Below are 17,473 nucleotides of genomic sequence, written 5' to 3'. Positions count from 1 at the left end.
AAATGAAATGGCCATTAACTGATCCAGGAAAGACTACAGGAGGAGAGAATTGAATTCCAAAGGAAGACCAGTTTTGGATGCCTATAAGACTGAGATGCATATAAGACAGTTAAGAGGCGAGAAGTCAAGAAGGCAGTCAGATGATCAAGTCTGGACTTTAGAACAGAAACCCAGGCTGGAAATATTGGGAATAATCAGCATATGGATGATACATGAAGCTGTGAGAACTGAGAAAGTGAGAGTAGATGGGAAATTGCAGAGGTCTAAACTTTAAGTACAGGAGGTTGGGGAGATGAGAAGGAACCAGCAAAGTAGACCAAAAAGCAGTGACCAGTGGAATTTGAAGAAAACCAGGGAGTTTGGTGTCCTATAAGTCAAGGAGCATTAGTTTGCCAAAATCGATTACTTGAAAATACAACCTTCAGCTTTAGTTGACAAATTCCATAGTAATCTCAGGCATAAATGTAAAAATTATCAAATATTAATCCAATGTGAGAATAAGTGAGCATTAGTTGAATATTTGAAAACTGAGCACAGTACTATTCAGAAAAATTGAATTTCAGTATGAAGTATAAGTCTATAAAAGTCTAATATTCACTATCTGTAACTCAAGCATCAAAGATTCCTTCATTTTTCAAACTCAGGAACTGAATAAATTTGGACATCAAAGGGTGCTTTATCTTTACTTCTTATGTGCATAAAAAGAACTTAATAAATAGTTGTACTCTGGTTTCATAACTGGATTTTTCTCACTAATGAGTAGATTGTCCTGGCGATTGAGAATATTTATACTTTTGCATTTTTGGTGAAATTTTGTTGTGAGCTGACATGCAAAACTCTTTTATTGGTAGAAGCAGCAATAATTATAATGATTTTTATGAAACATTTTATTGCAGTTGAAAGGAGTTTCTGTTTTTTCCATTTTCAGGTTTCTGAAGGATTGTCATTTTTGCATAGCAGTGTGAAAATGGTTCATGGAAATATTACTCCAGAAAATATTATTTTGAATAAAAGTGGAGCCTGGAAAATAATGGGTTTTGATTTTTGTGTATCATCAGCCAATCCTTCTGAACAAGAGGTAATGAAGGTTTTACTCTTCTAATTTTGTAAAGCAAAGAAAGTTTGTGATTGCATCTGGAATTTATAAGCCTGACAAATGAGTAGAAATAGGCTTTATGGTACAATGGTAAGTCCTACAGCTTTATAGAAAATTTCTAGTGTTTATTGTACCTAAGAGTATTCTTTAGCTCATTAATACCACAGTAGTGAGAAAAGTATACCAGAGTTAAATAAATCTGACAACTCTTGGGTTAAATAGGGTTTTTTCCCCCTCAGAATGTCAAATACGCTAACATACATTGTGAATCTCTAGCAGTGTTTTCTCAATTTACTGGACCATGGCTTCTTCTTTAGGGGACATAATAACAACAGTATTGATGATAGCAATAGCTATGTTTATTGAAGCACTTTTCCAAACACTTTTTATGTGTAATCCTCACAATAACTTAGTGAGGTATTGGAATAATATAGATGAGTAAGATAGGCTCATGGAATAAATAACCTGCCTAAACTTAGGTACTGGTAAGTATGTGGTAAGTGGTTGGTTAGAGCCAGGATTTTAACTCAGTCTTTGTTTTCAGAGCACCTGCTTCTTAGCAATTAGAATACCTGCTTATTCATACTTAGAGAAACATTGCATTAGATCAATTATGTTTTGTGTTGATTCGGTCCTTATGGCATAGAATTTGTGATATGGCACCTTATGTTTTAGGTTTTACTGTATATAGTTGTTACGGGACCATGATTTGACCTAAGATAGATTTGTAATGTAAGCAACCATTTTTAAGGTAATTAGAAAGAATTAGTAGTAGTTAAGTACAGACTGTGGGTCAGGCACTGTACTGGGCCCAACTTCTACACATTTGTTTAATCCTTACTACAATCTTTTGAACCTTTTAACTGAAGCATATAGCTAAAGAAGAAGGATTCAAACAAGTCTGAGCCCATAAAACTTGAAGCCTGTGTGTCACAAAACATGAGCCAGACCTTCTCATATTCACATTGCATGTTACAGTGGTAATTTGTTTCTGGAACATATGCCAATAATCTCAAAGATATGCAAATTTTTATCTCTAGATTTGTTGCATGCACTTTTCAGATTTGGAGGATTTGGGAATTTTAGGATTGACGGTATGGTGGTAACATTTTTACTTATATGAGTACAGATTTAAAGATAGAGGACTACTGCTTGATAGTGCTTTGCTTTAATTTGAAATATTTAATCTGTGTATTTGCTTTTCTGTTTTATTATAGCCTAAGTTTCCTTGTAAAGAATGGGACCCAAATTTACCATCATTGTGTCTTCCAAATCCTGAATATTTGGCTCCTGAATACATACTTTCTGTAAGCTGTGAAACAGCCAGTGATATGTATTCTTTAGGAACTGTTATGTATGCTGTATTTAATAAAGGGAAACCTATATTTGAAGTCAACAAGCAAGATATTTACAAGAGTTTCAGCAGGCAGTTGGATCAGGTATTTGCCTATAAATATTTGCTTGTATTAAAAATTTGTTAAATGTTTCTTTGATTTTTTTCTAAAATGTGTTCAGAAAATTCTGTAAATGAGATATGTCTCATTTTAAGTTTGCATAAAATCAATTTAATAAAAGTAATTCTATGACTAATGTGGACTAGTTAAAGTTTGCTATTGCATTAATTTTAATTGTGGCGTTTAGTGTGAATGTAAATACTGGGCATTTTATTTTAGGAATAGAAACAATTTCACATATTAAAGATAAGTGTTTTAATTGTCCTGCAGCAGTAGAATTAGCAATTTGTTTAATCTCCAAATATACTGAGTAAATTTTTAAAAGTTTTCTTAAATATAGCTGGGTGGAGTAGTTCACACCTGTATTCCTAGCACTGTGGGAGGCCGAGACAGGAGGATTGCTTAAGGTCAGGAGTTTGAGACTGACCTGAGCAAGAGCAAGACCCCATCCCTACAAAAAATAGAAAAATTAGCTGGATGTAGTAGCGCATGCCTATAGTCCCAGCTGCTTGGGAGGCTGAGGCAAGGCGGATGGCTTTAGCCCAGGAGTTTGAGATTGCAGTGAGCTATGATGACACTACTGAATACTAGCCTGGGCAACAGAGGAAGACCCTTTCTCCAAGGGAAAAAAAAAATTCTTAAATAGACTACTAATGTATCTTTTTGAATATTTTATACTCATATTTAATATTTTTACTCTCTTGAATAGTTGAGTCGTTTGGGATCTAGTTCACTTACAAATGTACCTGAGGAAGTCCGTGAACACGTAAAACTACTGTTAAATGTAACTCCAACTGTCAGACCAGATGCAGATCAAATGACAAAGGTGAGTACACCTGAATTTCTGCCTTAAGTGGAGGGACAAAAAATGAGTTAAAGTATATTAAGTTCTTCTAAAGCAAGATTTAGTCAGATATAGTTCCCAGACAACATCTGTATTCTTGAATGTACTGAATATTCAACTTCTTTTGATCTTAACTAAATAATTTATGTACAAATTGCTTTGATAGAAAATCAAGATTTCACATAGAGTCCTAACAGTCACAAGTATGCAGACGTTCTGGGCTGCCAGAGAATTCATACCTCTCTGTTTCACTTATATGAGCATGAATTTTAATAGATAACGGGTATTCTTTGTACCTTCAAGATATTTTATTTAATCTTTCAATATTTTAGACATAATGTAAAAAAAAGTTACTATTCAGCCAACTCACAGGTACTGATTCTGAAGATTTGAACCCAAAAAGAAAAATAATTTATTATTTTCTTATTCTGAGATTTATAATTAGAATTTCTATTAAAGTGGTCTTCAGCATTTTCCTAAATGTTTCTGAATATTTTTTCACCATATTTTGGCAGTTTCAGACATGAGAAGTACTTTCAGCTTACTGTTTATCAAAATATTTTCATATTTTTAGATTCCCTTCTTTGATGATGTTGGTGCAGTAACCCTACAATATTTTGATACCTTATTCCAAAGAGATAACCTTCAGAAATCACAGTTTTTCAAAGGACTGCCAAAGGTTCTACCAAAACTGCCCAAGGTTTGTTGTTGATCAGTTTCTTTTTTTTTTTTAATTATTATGTACACAAAACAGTTGTATATCTTTGTAGGGTACATGTGATATTTTGATATAGGCATACAATGTGAATTAATCAAATCGTACGGGCAATTAGGGTACCCCTCACCCAAAGCATTTATCATTTCTTTGTGTTAGGAACATTCCAGTTCCACTCTTTTTAGTTATTATAAAGTGTATCCTAACTTATTGTTGATTATAGTTACTTTGTTGTGCTATCAAATATTATGCATTCTACCTAACTACATTTTTGCACCCATTTACCATCCCCACTTTATCCTTGTCTTCCATACTACCCTTCCCAGCCTCTGATAACCATCATTCTACTCTCTGTCTCTGTGAGATTAATTGTTTTTAATATTTAGCTCCCACATATGAATGAGAACATGGGAGATTTGTCTTTCTGTGCTTGGCTTATTTCCCTTAACATAATGTTCTCCGGTTCCATTCGTGTTGTTGCAAATTCCAGGATTTCGTTCTTTTTTTGTTGCTGAATAATATACCTTTGTGTATATGTACCACAATTTCTTTATCTGTTCATCTGTTGATGGACATTTAGGTTGATTCCGAATCTTGGCTATTGTGAATACCACTGCAGAAAATATAGGAGTGCAAATATCTTTTCAATATACTGAATTCCCCTCCTTTGGATATATACCCAGCAGTGGGATTGCTGGGTCATGTGGTAGTTCTATTTTTAGTTTTTTGAGGCACCTTCACACTATTCTCCATAGTGATTACACTAATCTACATTCTCACCAACAGTGTACAAGGGTTCCCCTTTCTCCATATCTTCACCAGCATTCATTATTGCCTGTCTCTTTGATAAAAGCCATTTTAACTGGGGTGAGATGATATCTCATTACAGTTTTGATTTCCAGTATTGGATGCATATATATTTAGAATAGTTACATCCTCTTGCTTAATTGATCCCTTTATCATTATGTAATGACCTACTTTGTCTCTTCATACAGTTTTCACCTTGAAATTTATTTTATCTGATAGAAGTATTGCTACTCCTGCTCTTTTATGGATTCCATTTGCGTGGAATGTCTTTTTCCATCCCTTTATTTTCAATCTATCTGTGTCTTTATAGGTGAAGTGGGTTTCTTGCAGACAACATAGAGTTGGCTCTTGTTTTTTTAATCCATTCAGCCACTCTATGTCTTTTGATTGGAGAGTTTAGTCCATTCATATTCGGTGTTACAGGACTTATTACTGCCATGTTATTATTTGATTTTTGGTTGTTTTGTGGTCCTTTCTTTTTTACCTCCTTCTCTTCTTCCTTTGTTAAAAATGATTTTTCTGGTAGTGGGTTTTATTATAATTTCTTGGTTTTTATTTCTTGTGTATGTGTTGTAGGTTTTTTGATTTGAAGTTACTATGTATGAGGCTTGCAAGAAACATTTTATAAACAATTATTTTAAATATATGACAATTCTGCTTACAAGCAAACAAGTACAGAGAAATCTAACAGAAATTCTACCCTTTAACTCCATCTCCCCCTTGCTTTTTATCTTTTTGTTTCCATCCATATTTTTAATATTATTGTTCAAAAAGTTATTGTTATTTTTGATAAGTTTGTCTTTTAGTCTTCCTACTCAAGATGCGAGTGGTTTATACACCACAATCACAGCAATAGAGTATTCCGTATTTGTATACTTACTGTTACCAGTGAGTTGTATACCTTCAGATGGTTTCTTATTGTTCACTAAAGTCTGTCCTTTTAGATTGAAGAACTCCTTTTTAGCATTTCTTGTAGGACAGGTCTGGTGTTGATGAAATCCCTCATCTTTTGTTTGTCTGGGAAAGTCTTTATTTCTCTTTCATATTTGAATGACATTTTTGCAGAATATAATATTCTAGGGTTAAGGTTTTTTCCTTCAGCACTTTGAAAATGTCATGCCACTCTCCCCTGGGCTGTAAGTTTTCCACTGAGAACTCTGCTGCCAGATGTATTAGAGCTCCTTTATATGTTATTTTTTTCTTTTCTCTTGCTTCCCTTAGGACCTTTTCTTTATCTGTGACTTTGGGAGCTTGGTTATTAAATGCCTTGAGGTAGTCATTGGTTATCTACTATTTGTCTAGCCCTTAGATTCTATGGAGAGTAAAGAGGAGAGGAAGCATAAAATACTGTCCCTGCTCTCAAGGCCCTTACAGTAAGTGTAGGTAGAGCTAACCTGCATGAAACAACAACTAACAGTACAGGACAGTGTTTAAGTTGTGTGGCGTGAATCATAAGTAATGCAGAAGTTAAGGTGAAAAACAAACATATCAGTGAAAACTAATCAGGGAAGGTTTCTTATAGGCAGGGTGACCCTATGTGCCCTTTACCCATGACTTTCCTAATTTATGCCATTCTTACTGGCATAATTAGCAGTAGCATCTCATTTTACTTTCAAAAGTGTACCAATTTTAACCATAAACTATATGGTTACCTTACCTAAAGGGACTGGATGTTTTAAGACTTTAATACTAAAGAGATAAATTTGAGTTTCATAAAAACATTTTTGCCTTTCAGCGTGTCATCGTGCAGAGAATTTTGCCTTGTTTGACTTCAGAATTTGTAAACCCTGACATGGTACCTTTTGTTTTGCCCAATGTTCTACTGATTGCTGAGGAATGCACCAAAGAAGAATATGTCAAATTAATTCTACCTGAACTTGGCCCTGTATTTAAACAGCAGGAGCCAATCCAGGTATGTTGTAGGTATCTTTGTGTATTTATGTACTATTATTCATAATGAAACCCATCACTGAAAACAAAAGGAATGAATATATGAGTTTTTAAAAATTAAGGTGAGTATATGAGACTTTCTTTTCCAATTGTCAGAAGGCCATTTTGTGTATGTTTGAAGTACACCATTCCTAAAATTCTAGTTGAATTTTGCAAGCCTGGCAAAGTGGCTCATGCCTGTAATCTCAAGTACTTGGAAGGCTGAGGTGGGTGGATTGCTTGAGGCCAGGAATTCAAGACCAGTCTAGACAACACAGTGAGACTCTGCCTCTATTAAAAAAAAAAAAAAATTAAACTTTGAAGGTAAATGCCTATGGCTTTCCATGAGTTACTGTCTCAGAAAATAAATTGCAATGTAATTTTGCATGTGTTGTTCACATTGAATTTACTGAAAGTTATAGGTTTGGGAAAGATTTATTTTTATACTATAGTTTTAAGTGTTTTTGTTTGTTTTGTTATTTGGGTCTTTAATTTGTAGATGATTGGTGCCATTTGTTTCTCTTTATTTTATTGCTAATAAATATTTTCACTAGAAGTGGAAAATGCTTACAACCCTATGGAAATAATGTTTGTATATATTGTAAATGAAAAAAGTTTTCAGTCTCCGATGTAGACTCTATTACAGTATTTATTTGCCAGATTCAAGATAGTCTTGGATTTAAGAGCGGTGGGGTCACATACCTGGGCTTGAATCTGGGCTTCTTTATCTCCTTACTAGAAGTATGATTTGGAGAAGTCTACTATCTTAAAGCTTCCATTTTTTCTTTCTAAAATGAAAGGGGTTGTTGAGATTAAATGAAATTTTCTGGTACATAGTAAATATTATTACATGTTTCTGCCACTGTATGGCAGTAGCTTATTACTAAACTATTAACTATCTAATCTAATGGTTTTGTGACTCTTTGTAGTCCTTCCCTTGAAGAGATGGGAATAGAAGGAACTCTATGGTGGTAAGGTGAGAGTTCCTGTGGTCTAGGGAAAGAGCAAGTGAGGGAGCTGTTGGCTTTGAAGCAGGGTTCCCCCAAAATGGTCAAGGTGTCAGGAGAGAAAGTTGGTGGATCCACATGTGCCCTAAGTGATGCATCAGTCAAGATGATATCCTAAGGAACCTATAATCTAAATTTTTATTTGCCTCCATTCTTTGGTATTGTTTATTTCCTTAGTTGTCCAGTTAAAAATTCTTTCTGAAGTTTTCTTTTCTTTTCTTTTTTTTGTTTTTAAGAGACAGGGTCTTGCTATGTTGCCCAGGCTGGACTTGAACTCTTGGGCTCAAGCATTCCTCTCACCTCAGCCTCTTGAGTAGTTGGGACTATAGGCCTTGGCAAAGCTAACTATTGTGTATGACTAGGAGGGACAGTGTGTTCCTTATAATTTAAGTAGGTAGAGGCAGATAGGTGAAAAAATGATCAGGGATGAACAAAAATGTTTCTTTCTAGAATTTTTCCTTACAGTCCTTCTCATTTCTGTACCTTCTCTTCTTCTCTGCAACATCATAGAAGCCAAATGATAGAATTTACGTCTTTGGGACATTTTACTATGATATCCTCAGTCTTTTTATTTTTTTCAGCTTTCCAGATAGTTGGTATTTGTGGGAGAATGATGTGTTACTGCAGATACCTGAAAATTAGGAAATTAGTGTTTGAATGTTTAAATTGAAAGCAAATGTTAAATATTGTGCCTCTAGAAATGTGAGAGACTTGATTTGTATGTTTTTGTCTTCCATGCCTTCAGGCTAGCAACATGGTGAGTGTCAGAATATGTAACTTATTCTTTTGAGGAAACTTTAAATTTTGGCATATATTGAATCTCTTACAGATTCTAGATTTTAATACATTGTTTCCCTTTTCTAAACAGATTTTGTTAATTTTCTTACAAAAAATGGATTTGCTACTAACCAAAACCCCTCCTGATGAGATAAAGAACAGTGTCCTACCAATGGTTTACAGAGCACTAGAAGCTCCTTCCATTCAAATCCAGGTACAATTACTCGTTTTTCTTTAATGATGATTTTCATTTTTAAAGCAGAAGAAAGAAGTAAAGTATATTTTGGGTTAAGTCATAAAATATTTTATTTAAAACTCAATAGTAAATATATTTATCTATTGAATTACATTATTGATATACTGTTACTAAAATGTATTCAATCCTAACTAAAGAATCAGTTGATAAATACCTGCATTATGAAGTAGATGCGTTGCTTTCAATCAGAAATGTGCTATTATGGAAGAAGGTTTGATTTATTATAGTTTGCATTATTGTATACCACCTTCTTTTTGCTTCTTTCTAAATAGATAATTATGAACAAAAATTTCAAAGATACGTGTGCCTTTTTCTTATGAAAATATTAAGTAGGTATTTCCCATACTCATAATTTTCTTGCAATCTTGGTAACTCAGTTTCTATTTAGAAATGCTATGCCTTCTACAGTAAAGTTAATTTATTTAGCAAGTAGATGGAAAAGCAGATGGTAATTTAGTGTGACCATCCTTAATGCATTTGTAGTCATACTTTTGTCCCATAAAGGCCATCTTAAAACACTACAGACCTTGCCAAACTGTTAGTTCTCTAGTCTCTGCTATTAAAATTTTGGTTCTATGAGCACTCTGTCTCAAAAAACATTCTGGATTACTATTAAAAGTGTAATTCAGGTTTTTCTGGAAAATGTACGCTTATATTAAGAACATCTCACTGCACAAATGGTTTTATATTTAAAAGTTTATAGTCTCTTTGACAGTATAGAAATTTTAATTTAAAAAACATAGAATTTTAATTTTTAACTGTTATTTGCTAAAACTTTTTAATGTGAACTTAATACCACACATTTAAGATCACTTTTTTGACTCATTTCAGTCTTTATCTACTAAGTTCTTTTGTTTATTCAAGGCTATGAGATTGATGGTAAAATTTTTTCCTTATAATTAGGTTATGCCTTCTTAAAGGTGAGGATATGCTGCATTTGTCTACATGACATGGGATGAGTGGGGAAGGTATACTCACCACTACTTTTTAGACCCTCTAAAGGAATTATGAGTTATTGCCTCCTGAAACATTTCCATAGGCCCTGTGCAGCCAAGCTGGTTTTATGTTCAGTGAGATTAAGGAGGAGTGGGGGGAGGTTAAGTGACGTGAAAGGCCATTTTTCTTTATAGTTAGTTCAGCCAATGAGTCTTAGCCAGTATTTTATTCAAATAGTAAATACATAATTCAAATTGATTTGTGCAACTTTGCTAAGTTTTAGAAACTGGCATTTCTGATATCTTTGAATCTGTCTTTAGTCACCAAATTAACTAGTTTCAACATTGCTTGGTAAGAGTCAAAGGATATCTAAATAATTGGAAGAATCTTAGAGAAGGCAAGAAACAAGAATCTTTTCTTCAAGCTTTATGCAAGTAGAAGGCTAGAAAATAACTTCTGAAATTCATTTTTTATTTGAAGCTTTAAAAAGTATAGTTTTATTAGGAATATTTAAGAGGCTAGAGATGGTTCTGAAAAACATTCGGAAAGGTAGAAGAAGATTTGGAAAATGTAGGTTCTTTACAAAGAGGCATTATGAAAGTATATATCTGGCACAGTTTTTGGAAATTATTTACCCTTTAAATAAAACATAGAAACTATGTTCATCATCTCTTACCGTTGCCCATCATAGAGAGAAAGCATAAAATAAGCAGAAGTTCCTAAGAATTCGCTAATTAGACTTTCTTGAGGTTTTGTGTTTTGTTTTTTTCAATCTCCTTAAAAGTTCTACATCCTGTCTCTTCCTAGGGAGGGAGCTCCCTGCCCCCTTAGCTAAATGATTTAGACATAATTTAAAATTTGCCTCGTTGTAACCTCCTGCTCTGAGTTTGATTATATAGCATAGCACTTTCTAGTTGCTTTTTAGTGATACAAATGTTAGGGGTCTTTTGCTGGAAGTCTCTTTTCTCTTTCTCTCTCTGTCTTTAAGGCTGATCTTCCCTAAGAAGGCACGCTCTGGTAATAGGAGCATAGTGTCTCACTGACTACTAACCCTTGCCCATTCTCAATCTCTCCCATCTATGGCAAGTGGTCCCTTAAATGTAGCTTGTATTTCTTATCCACAAATTATACCACCCACTTAATTATTATAGTTCTGAGTTGATACAAACATATAATTCTCTTACATCTGCCTTTTGGAAATCTGGGATAAGTTAAGGCCAATAAAATATTTGCCAGTATTTTGATAACAGATTCTTAGTAGTTAATTTATTTCTATCTGCTAACTATAAATGTCTTAAAGTTTACCTGATGTTGTCAATAGCTCCTTCCCTGATACACATCTGTACTTCTATTTTCCTCAGTAATCCCTTCTCCTATGCTTTGCAACAAGGATCATTCTGTCCTTATAAGGTATCTAAGATATATGTACTGTAGCCAGTTCTCAAGCCATCTCTTCTTCTTTTCCTTTCCTCATTTACTTCCCCAACCCCCAGTCATCCTTCGCTTTTCCACTGTTATCCCCATTCAGATTTCCCAGTTAAAATCATTTATAGTGTGGCACATTAGTTACCAAGAATATTTTAAATAACTTTTTCCTGTTTCTATGAGTTAAGCTTTCTTCTAAGTTTCAGAGTTTGGAAGCACCTAAAAATATAAAGAAAATTAAAATCCTCTCTCAGAGATGATCACAGTTACATTTCCAGATACATCCTTCTAGTCTTTTTTTCTTAAGCCTGGAGACAGACACATGTACCTATACAAATGTCTTTCTCTAGGCTTAGGAAAAAAGACTAAAGAATATATAAAAATTGGGATTATCTAATAGTGTCCTATTACATTTTCTCATCAGTATTATTAAAGTCTTTTAAAATTTGTTTTAAAAAATATTTGTATTATATTCTATCACATGGATATATGTAAGAGCTAAGAAATCACATAAGAGGAATTTTTTAAATAACTTCATACATTGTGAAAGATAGCAAAACTTATGTGTTCCTATTTTTAAAAGTAAATGAGGATTTGTGTTATCAGGGAAAGAGATTAGGAATGAGGCCAGGAGTATTGATAGTATATGCTAGTTATTATGATCTAGTATGACTTTGAGTAAGGTCTTCTGAGCCTTTTTCCTCATTTCTAGAACTAAAAAGGGATTATGACTATTCGTTTTTCAAAGAGTTGTTGAAAGGACCAAATAACACATGTGACAGTTATTTCAAACTCTATGACCATTTAGCCACACAAATGCCATTTGTTTTAATATGTGAGAGAAAGGATGGGAGAGTCTTTCTCTAAGATTGATCTAATTTATTTTCTTATTAGGAGCTCTGTCTAAACATCATTCCAACCTTTGCAAATCTTATAGACTACCCATCCATGAAAAATGCTTTGATCCCAAGAATTAAAAATGCCTGTCTACAAACGTCTTCTCTTGCTGTAAGTAATTGCATATTAATTTTTGTTTTTCTTTCACTTGTCAGTGGTTTAAAATCATTTCCTTATTGTTTAGTAACCCTTTATAGATTGTATATTTCATCTTGTCTATAGGTAACCTATATATAGTACTATAGAAGTGAGCTATAGTTTTCTCTGATATATAATTTGTAGTATTGCATCCCTAACCCTAACTCCCTATCCCCTACCCTTGAGTGCTTAAGTAGAAAAGTTGAGTGATTATTTTTTCTTGATTCTTTTCTGCTTTAACTCTATTTTGTTGTTAGTTTTAACTTAGTATATAAGCCTAAAATTTTTTTGAATTGCTTCCTTCTATAAACTGCCTTTATTTTTAGTCAGCTATTTCTAAGTTTCTTATTCCTCACTATCAAAAAAAGGTAAAGAGTAAAATAAGTTAATATAAATACAAGTAAGGGAAATAGTTGTATTGAAAATGTAGAACCAGGATAGTTGGTTCCTTTAAATATAAAATTTTAACATTAAGGTGCTTGTTAGTCAAGGAAGATAGAATAAATAATATAGTTCTTATTAATCTCATATTGAAAGCTATAAATGTCCTCAACCTTTTCTCTGAGTTTAATAATGTTTATCACATTGATATTTCATTATAGAAGTACCGTCGAATACCAGCTTTAGAAAAGAGGGAGAAATGTTCCTTCTTTGCCTGATCAGTTCTTTATGTGAATAGTTTTTATGTTTGATAATGGGCATTTTATTAAATTTTCATTTTGTAAAGCATTTTGTAAATCTCTTTGGAGATACTCTTCATCTGGTGGAATGTGAATTTAAATAGAAGTAAATATTAGTAGCTTAATAGACTTATAGGCAAAAGCGATTTAAATGACATGATTTTACCTTAAGACACCTATTTAGTTCATGTTTTCTGGTGGAAAAGGCTCTGAAATAGACATTCTAGCACCAAGGTAGGAAAAAGAAATCATTATTACTGAAAATGAACAAGCATGGCATGAAAGGAAGTCAAGAACCTTGAGTTCTTATTCTTATTTTGTTACTAACTACCCTGTGGCCTTGAGAGGTCACTGTACCTCTCTAATCAGGTCTCTTTCTTGGTGATCATTAACGGGATTTGAAATATTATGAGTTCTTGTCTCTTAAATTCTCTAATTTTATGATTGAATTTTCAAAATAGGTTATAGTAATATACAGCTTAAAATTCAGTTTTCAAAATGCCTTTTAACAGATCTTATAATCCTATTTTATTTTGTGGCAGCATCAATTTATTTTAACATACATTTTCTCAAGGTGCAAGTTCTAGTCTACTTCTGGGTATGTATGCAGGGATATGCAGAAGTGGGAAGCATGGATGCTTAAATGATCTGCATTAATGCCCGGGGATGTTTGTATCTCTTTTTAAGGATGCCAGCTGGCCCGTAAAGGCATGTTATTATAAGGAGCTTTAAGGAATGTATTGAGAACAGTAGCTCTGGAATGGATTTGTATATTATGTATCATTTTTAAGTGCATTTTGTATAGTGCTTCTGCCTACCCTCAATGTGGCAAATATGAATTCCTGAATTGTATTCATAGAGCCATATCTCTAAGCTTTAAAAATTCTAACTAGGAAATTCCTGAATCATGAGTTAGAATTATATCTTAATACTGTTCCCTGAAAAGTAAAAAAATTAATAAATAAATTCTGCACCATTAGGTAAAATTCTCCACGAGCTCTATTTATTCATGACTTAATGACTAATATTTTATATGTCATAAAAATAAATAAAACTAAACTGGCATTTTCAGTTTCTGTTAAAATATATAAATCCCTGTAGAATCCAGAAATTTCTTTTATAAAACTGATTCTGAGTACAAGTTAAGCCTTCAGATATCTTTTGTATTTGAATTTCAGAAAACTATTTTACATTATTTTTCAGAAATGAAATTTTTTTTCCATTTTTCCTTAAAAAATATGATGCTTTTTTAACCAACCAAATTATTTTCTGCTTTTCTTAGTTTACTTGTTTTTTGAAAGCTGGAGATTTATCCTGCTTTAAAGGTACTTTATCTTAAGAAATTTCAGCTGAAAACTAGGGTGTGACGCATTTATCAAAAAAGTCAGGTGAATGTAGAATTTCAATAAGAGCTTCTACATGTCAGGTCTTAGTAACTGTTTTAAAGATATATTTAGAAATAGAAAACAAATATATGGGTACTCTTCACATGTTGTTAAAATATGTCATTTAAGATGAATTGAACCCAAGTTAGAGTAAAATACTAGAATCTGAATGAAATGGATCACTTTGTGGGGAGAATTCATTTTATAACTCAGATGTCCCCGTTAGTAAACATACATATAGTAAGAGCTTCTCAGTCCTAATCACATTATCTAAAATGTTAAAAAATTGAAGTCTTTAGCTGACTATTGATCTGACAAAGCAATCATAAATTCTTCTCTGAAATGAGTCAGGGATATTAGTAAATAAATGAATTTGCTATATTAATAAGGGGTAAGAGTTTCTAAACCTACTTTTATTCTTGAGATTTTTAACATACATGTCTATATGAAGCTTAAATTTACACTTAAATATTTTGTTTTAGATTGTGAAGACTTTAAATGACTAATGCAATTTACCTCTTTTAATAGGTTCGTGTGAATTCATTAGTGTGCTTAGGAAAGATTTTGGAATACTTGGATAAGTGGTTTGTACTTGATGATATCCTACCCTTCTTACAACAAATTCCATCCAAGGAACCTGCGGTCCTCATGGGAATTTTAGGTAGCTGAAAACTTAATGTCATTTGATGCTACTTTATCGTTTTACAGTCATGCAAATAAATTTTCTAATCTATAACACCATTGTACTCTCCTTTCATGTATATAGCATTCAGTAACTGAAGAATGATGGAATAAATGCCATAATATAACTTTGCTCTTTGTGTTAATTTTAGCAAAAGTAGTAGAGCCTTGACATTTACAAAGCAATAAGATATTTGGGAATCCTACCTTCACAGAGTTCATGATAGCATAGTGTTTTCCCCATAAAATGGTACAAAGTAAGAGAGGCAAACAAAGCTACTTGAAATGCTGATACTGGTCTTAGTAGTAGTACCTACTGTTTATTTGGTGCTCACTTTTGTTAGAGGCAAAGTATTTTCTCTGCATTATCCTATTTTGTCCTCCCCCAAATCCAAGGAGGTGGATGGGTACTATTATTTTTGTTTTACAGCCAGGAAACTGAGGCTCAGAGAGGTGAAATAAGTGATTGAAGATCATTCAGCTGATAAGTGGCAGAGCTAGTTTTTTAATATGTATAAATCTTAACTAGTATATTTCATTGCTAAGTGATGTGCTGATGAAGCATATTAACCTTATAGCACATTTTGTTCTATCAGCATAATTACAAATTACTGTCAAAAAAGTCTGAAATTATATATAGTTAAAGCTATGAAAGTCCAATCTGGAAATGCCAAGGGTCTGCTGTAGTAATAGAACCAGGCATAGCTGCAGAATCACAAAACCATTAACAAGTTCATTTTTTACTAAATCTGAGGTACTTTGTTTTTAAGGAAAAAACTATTACTCATCTGTGTATTCTTAACACCTACTATAATGCCTGGCCTATAAAAGCTCTCAGTAAATATTTGTGTGAATGGTTAGCAAGTATTTATTGTGGACCTCTGTAGACATAGAACTCTTGGGATATGGTATGAATTCTTTTGTGCTCAAAGAAGTTTGTCTTCTTGAATAGGGGGTTGGTATAGTAGAAAGAGCCCTGGCTCTAAATCCTGGCTCTGTCAATTCCTGGGATGACTTTGAACAGTTTCTTTATTTATCGAATAAAAATAACATTATGATTATTCTTGTGAGAATTCAGTGAAACAAATAAAGGAAAAGTAATGAGCATAGTGCCCAGAAAATAAACATTTAGTAGATGCTCAATAAAGTTATTCTTTGGGTATATAAGCCAGGTGTATATTAACAGAATAGTAAGAGATGGTATGTTCTAAAGTCATGGACTATATACAAAACAGTGCACAAAGGTATTCAGAAACTGAGGAAGAAATGTGCTCATTTTGCCAAAGGAAGGAATAGGGATAATGGGATCTTGAAGGCTGAGTAAATAGGTGAGGCAATTAAGGAAGGATTATTTGAGACTGAATTAAATTATTAAGTTTCAAACATGTTGAGTTTGAGTTGCTGAGGAAATGAATAAAGGTATAGGACTTATACTTTGTCTATACCTATACTTACACACTTTGAAATAGATGCCTTAAGTTTGAGTGTGATTTCTGAAATATATATTTATATGTTTACAGGATAGAGAGGAATTCTGTAACCTTACTGTTGCACTGTAAGAACTGAACCTGGTTGTGATAAGCTTTCAATATTATGCTATCGTTAAATGTGCTCTTAAACCAAAAGAACACAGAGTAAATATATTATGGTATTTAAGTCTGGACTGATGATAAAGGCTGAAATTATTCTGATCCATATGTTAAGAGCATCTTCATTCTGGTACTGGGAAAAAATTGTGCTGCACTGATTATCAAGAGATTTCAAGTAGATATAATATTTTCATGATTTCATTTAATTTATGGTGTTAACTTGTAAAATATGTCACATTCTTTTCTATCAGGTATTTACAAATGTACTTTTACTCATAAGAAGTTGGGAATCACCAAAGAGCAGCTGGCTGGAAAAGTATTGCCTCATCTCATACCCCTGAGTATTGAAAACAATCTTAATCTTAATCAGGTAGGAATAATTTTGTGCTTTTTCTTTTGAGACAGAGTCTCACTCTGTTGCCTGGGCTAGAGTGCCATGGCGTTAGCCTAGCTCACAGCAACCTCAAACTCCCGGGCTCAAGTGATCCTCCTGCCTCAGCCTCCCGAGTAGCTGGGACTATAGGCATGCACCACGACGCCCGGCTAATTTTTTCTATATATTTTTAGTTGTCCAGCTAATTTCTTTCTATTTTTAGTAGAGATGGGGTCTCGCTCTTGCTCAGGCTGGTCTCGAACTCCTGAGCTCAAATGATCCGGCCACCTCGGCCTCCCAGAGTGCTAGGATTACAGGCATGAGCCACCTATTTTTGTGCTTTATTCAATTTATTCAACTTATTGTTTTCTTGGCATTAAATACATAAATATATTACATATAAAGATTGCTAAAACAAGGAAAAATATGCCACAGAGTTAAATGAAGAAGGTTTGTGGGGTGGAAGAATAGATTATTGAAAACC

The 17,473-nt window shown here is 33.3% G+C and overlaps 1 protein-coding gene across 2 annotated transcripts in view; it reads left to right on the top strand.

The window, feature by feature from the left end:
• SCYL2 (SCY1 like pseudokinase 2) overlaps nt 1-17,473 on the top strand; it is a 59,071-nt gene that overhangs the window by 28,871 nt on the left and 12,727 nt on the right. For both annotated transcript variants that reach the window (XM_045553147.1, XM_045553149.1), the window contains exons 5-13: nt 929-1,078; nt 2,314-2,535; nt 3,260-3,376; nt 3,969-4,094; nt 6,652-6,828; nt 8,721-8,843; nt 12,141-12,254; nt 14,875-15,007; nt 16,868-16,986. In XM_045553147.1, the coding sequence (XP_045409103.1) occupies nt 929-1,078; nt 2,314-2,535; nt 3,260-3,376; nt 3,969-4,094; nt 6,652-6,828; nt 8,721-8,843; nt 12,141-12,254; nt 14,875-15,007; nt 16,868-16,986 (1,281 nt within the window). The remainder of the gene's footprint in view (nt 1-928; nt 1,079-2,313; nt 2,536-3,259; nt 3,377-3,968; nt 4,095-6,651; nt 6,829-8,720; nt 8,844-12,140; nt 12,255-14,874; nt 15,008-16,867; nt 16,987-17,473) is intronic.

The sequence above is a fragment of the Lemur catta genome, chromosome 6, assembly GCF_020740605.2.
Source record: "Lemur catta isolate mLemCat1 chromosome 6, mLemCat1.pri, whole genome shotgun sequence".
NCBI lineage: Eukaryota > Metazoa > Chordata > Mammalia > Primates > Lemuridae > Lemur > Lemur catta.
Note: the sequence above shows the minus strand (reverse complement) of the source record. Positions and strands in the feature narration are given on the sequence as shown.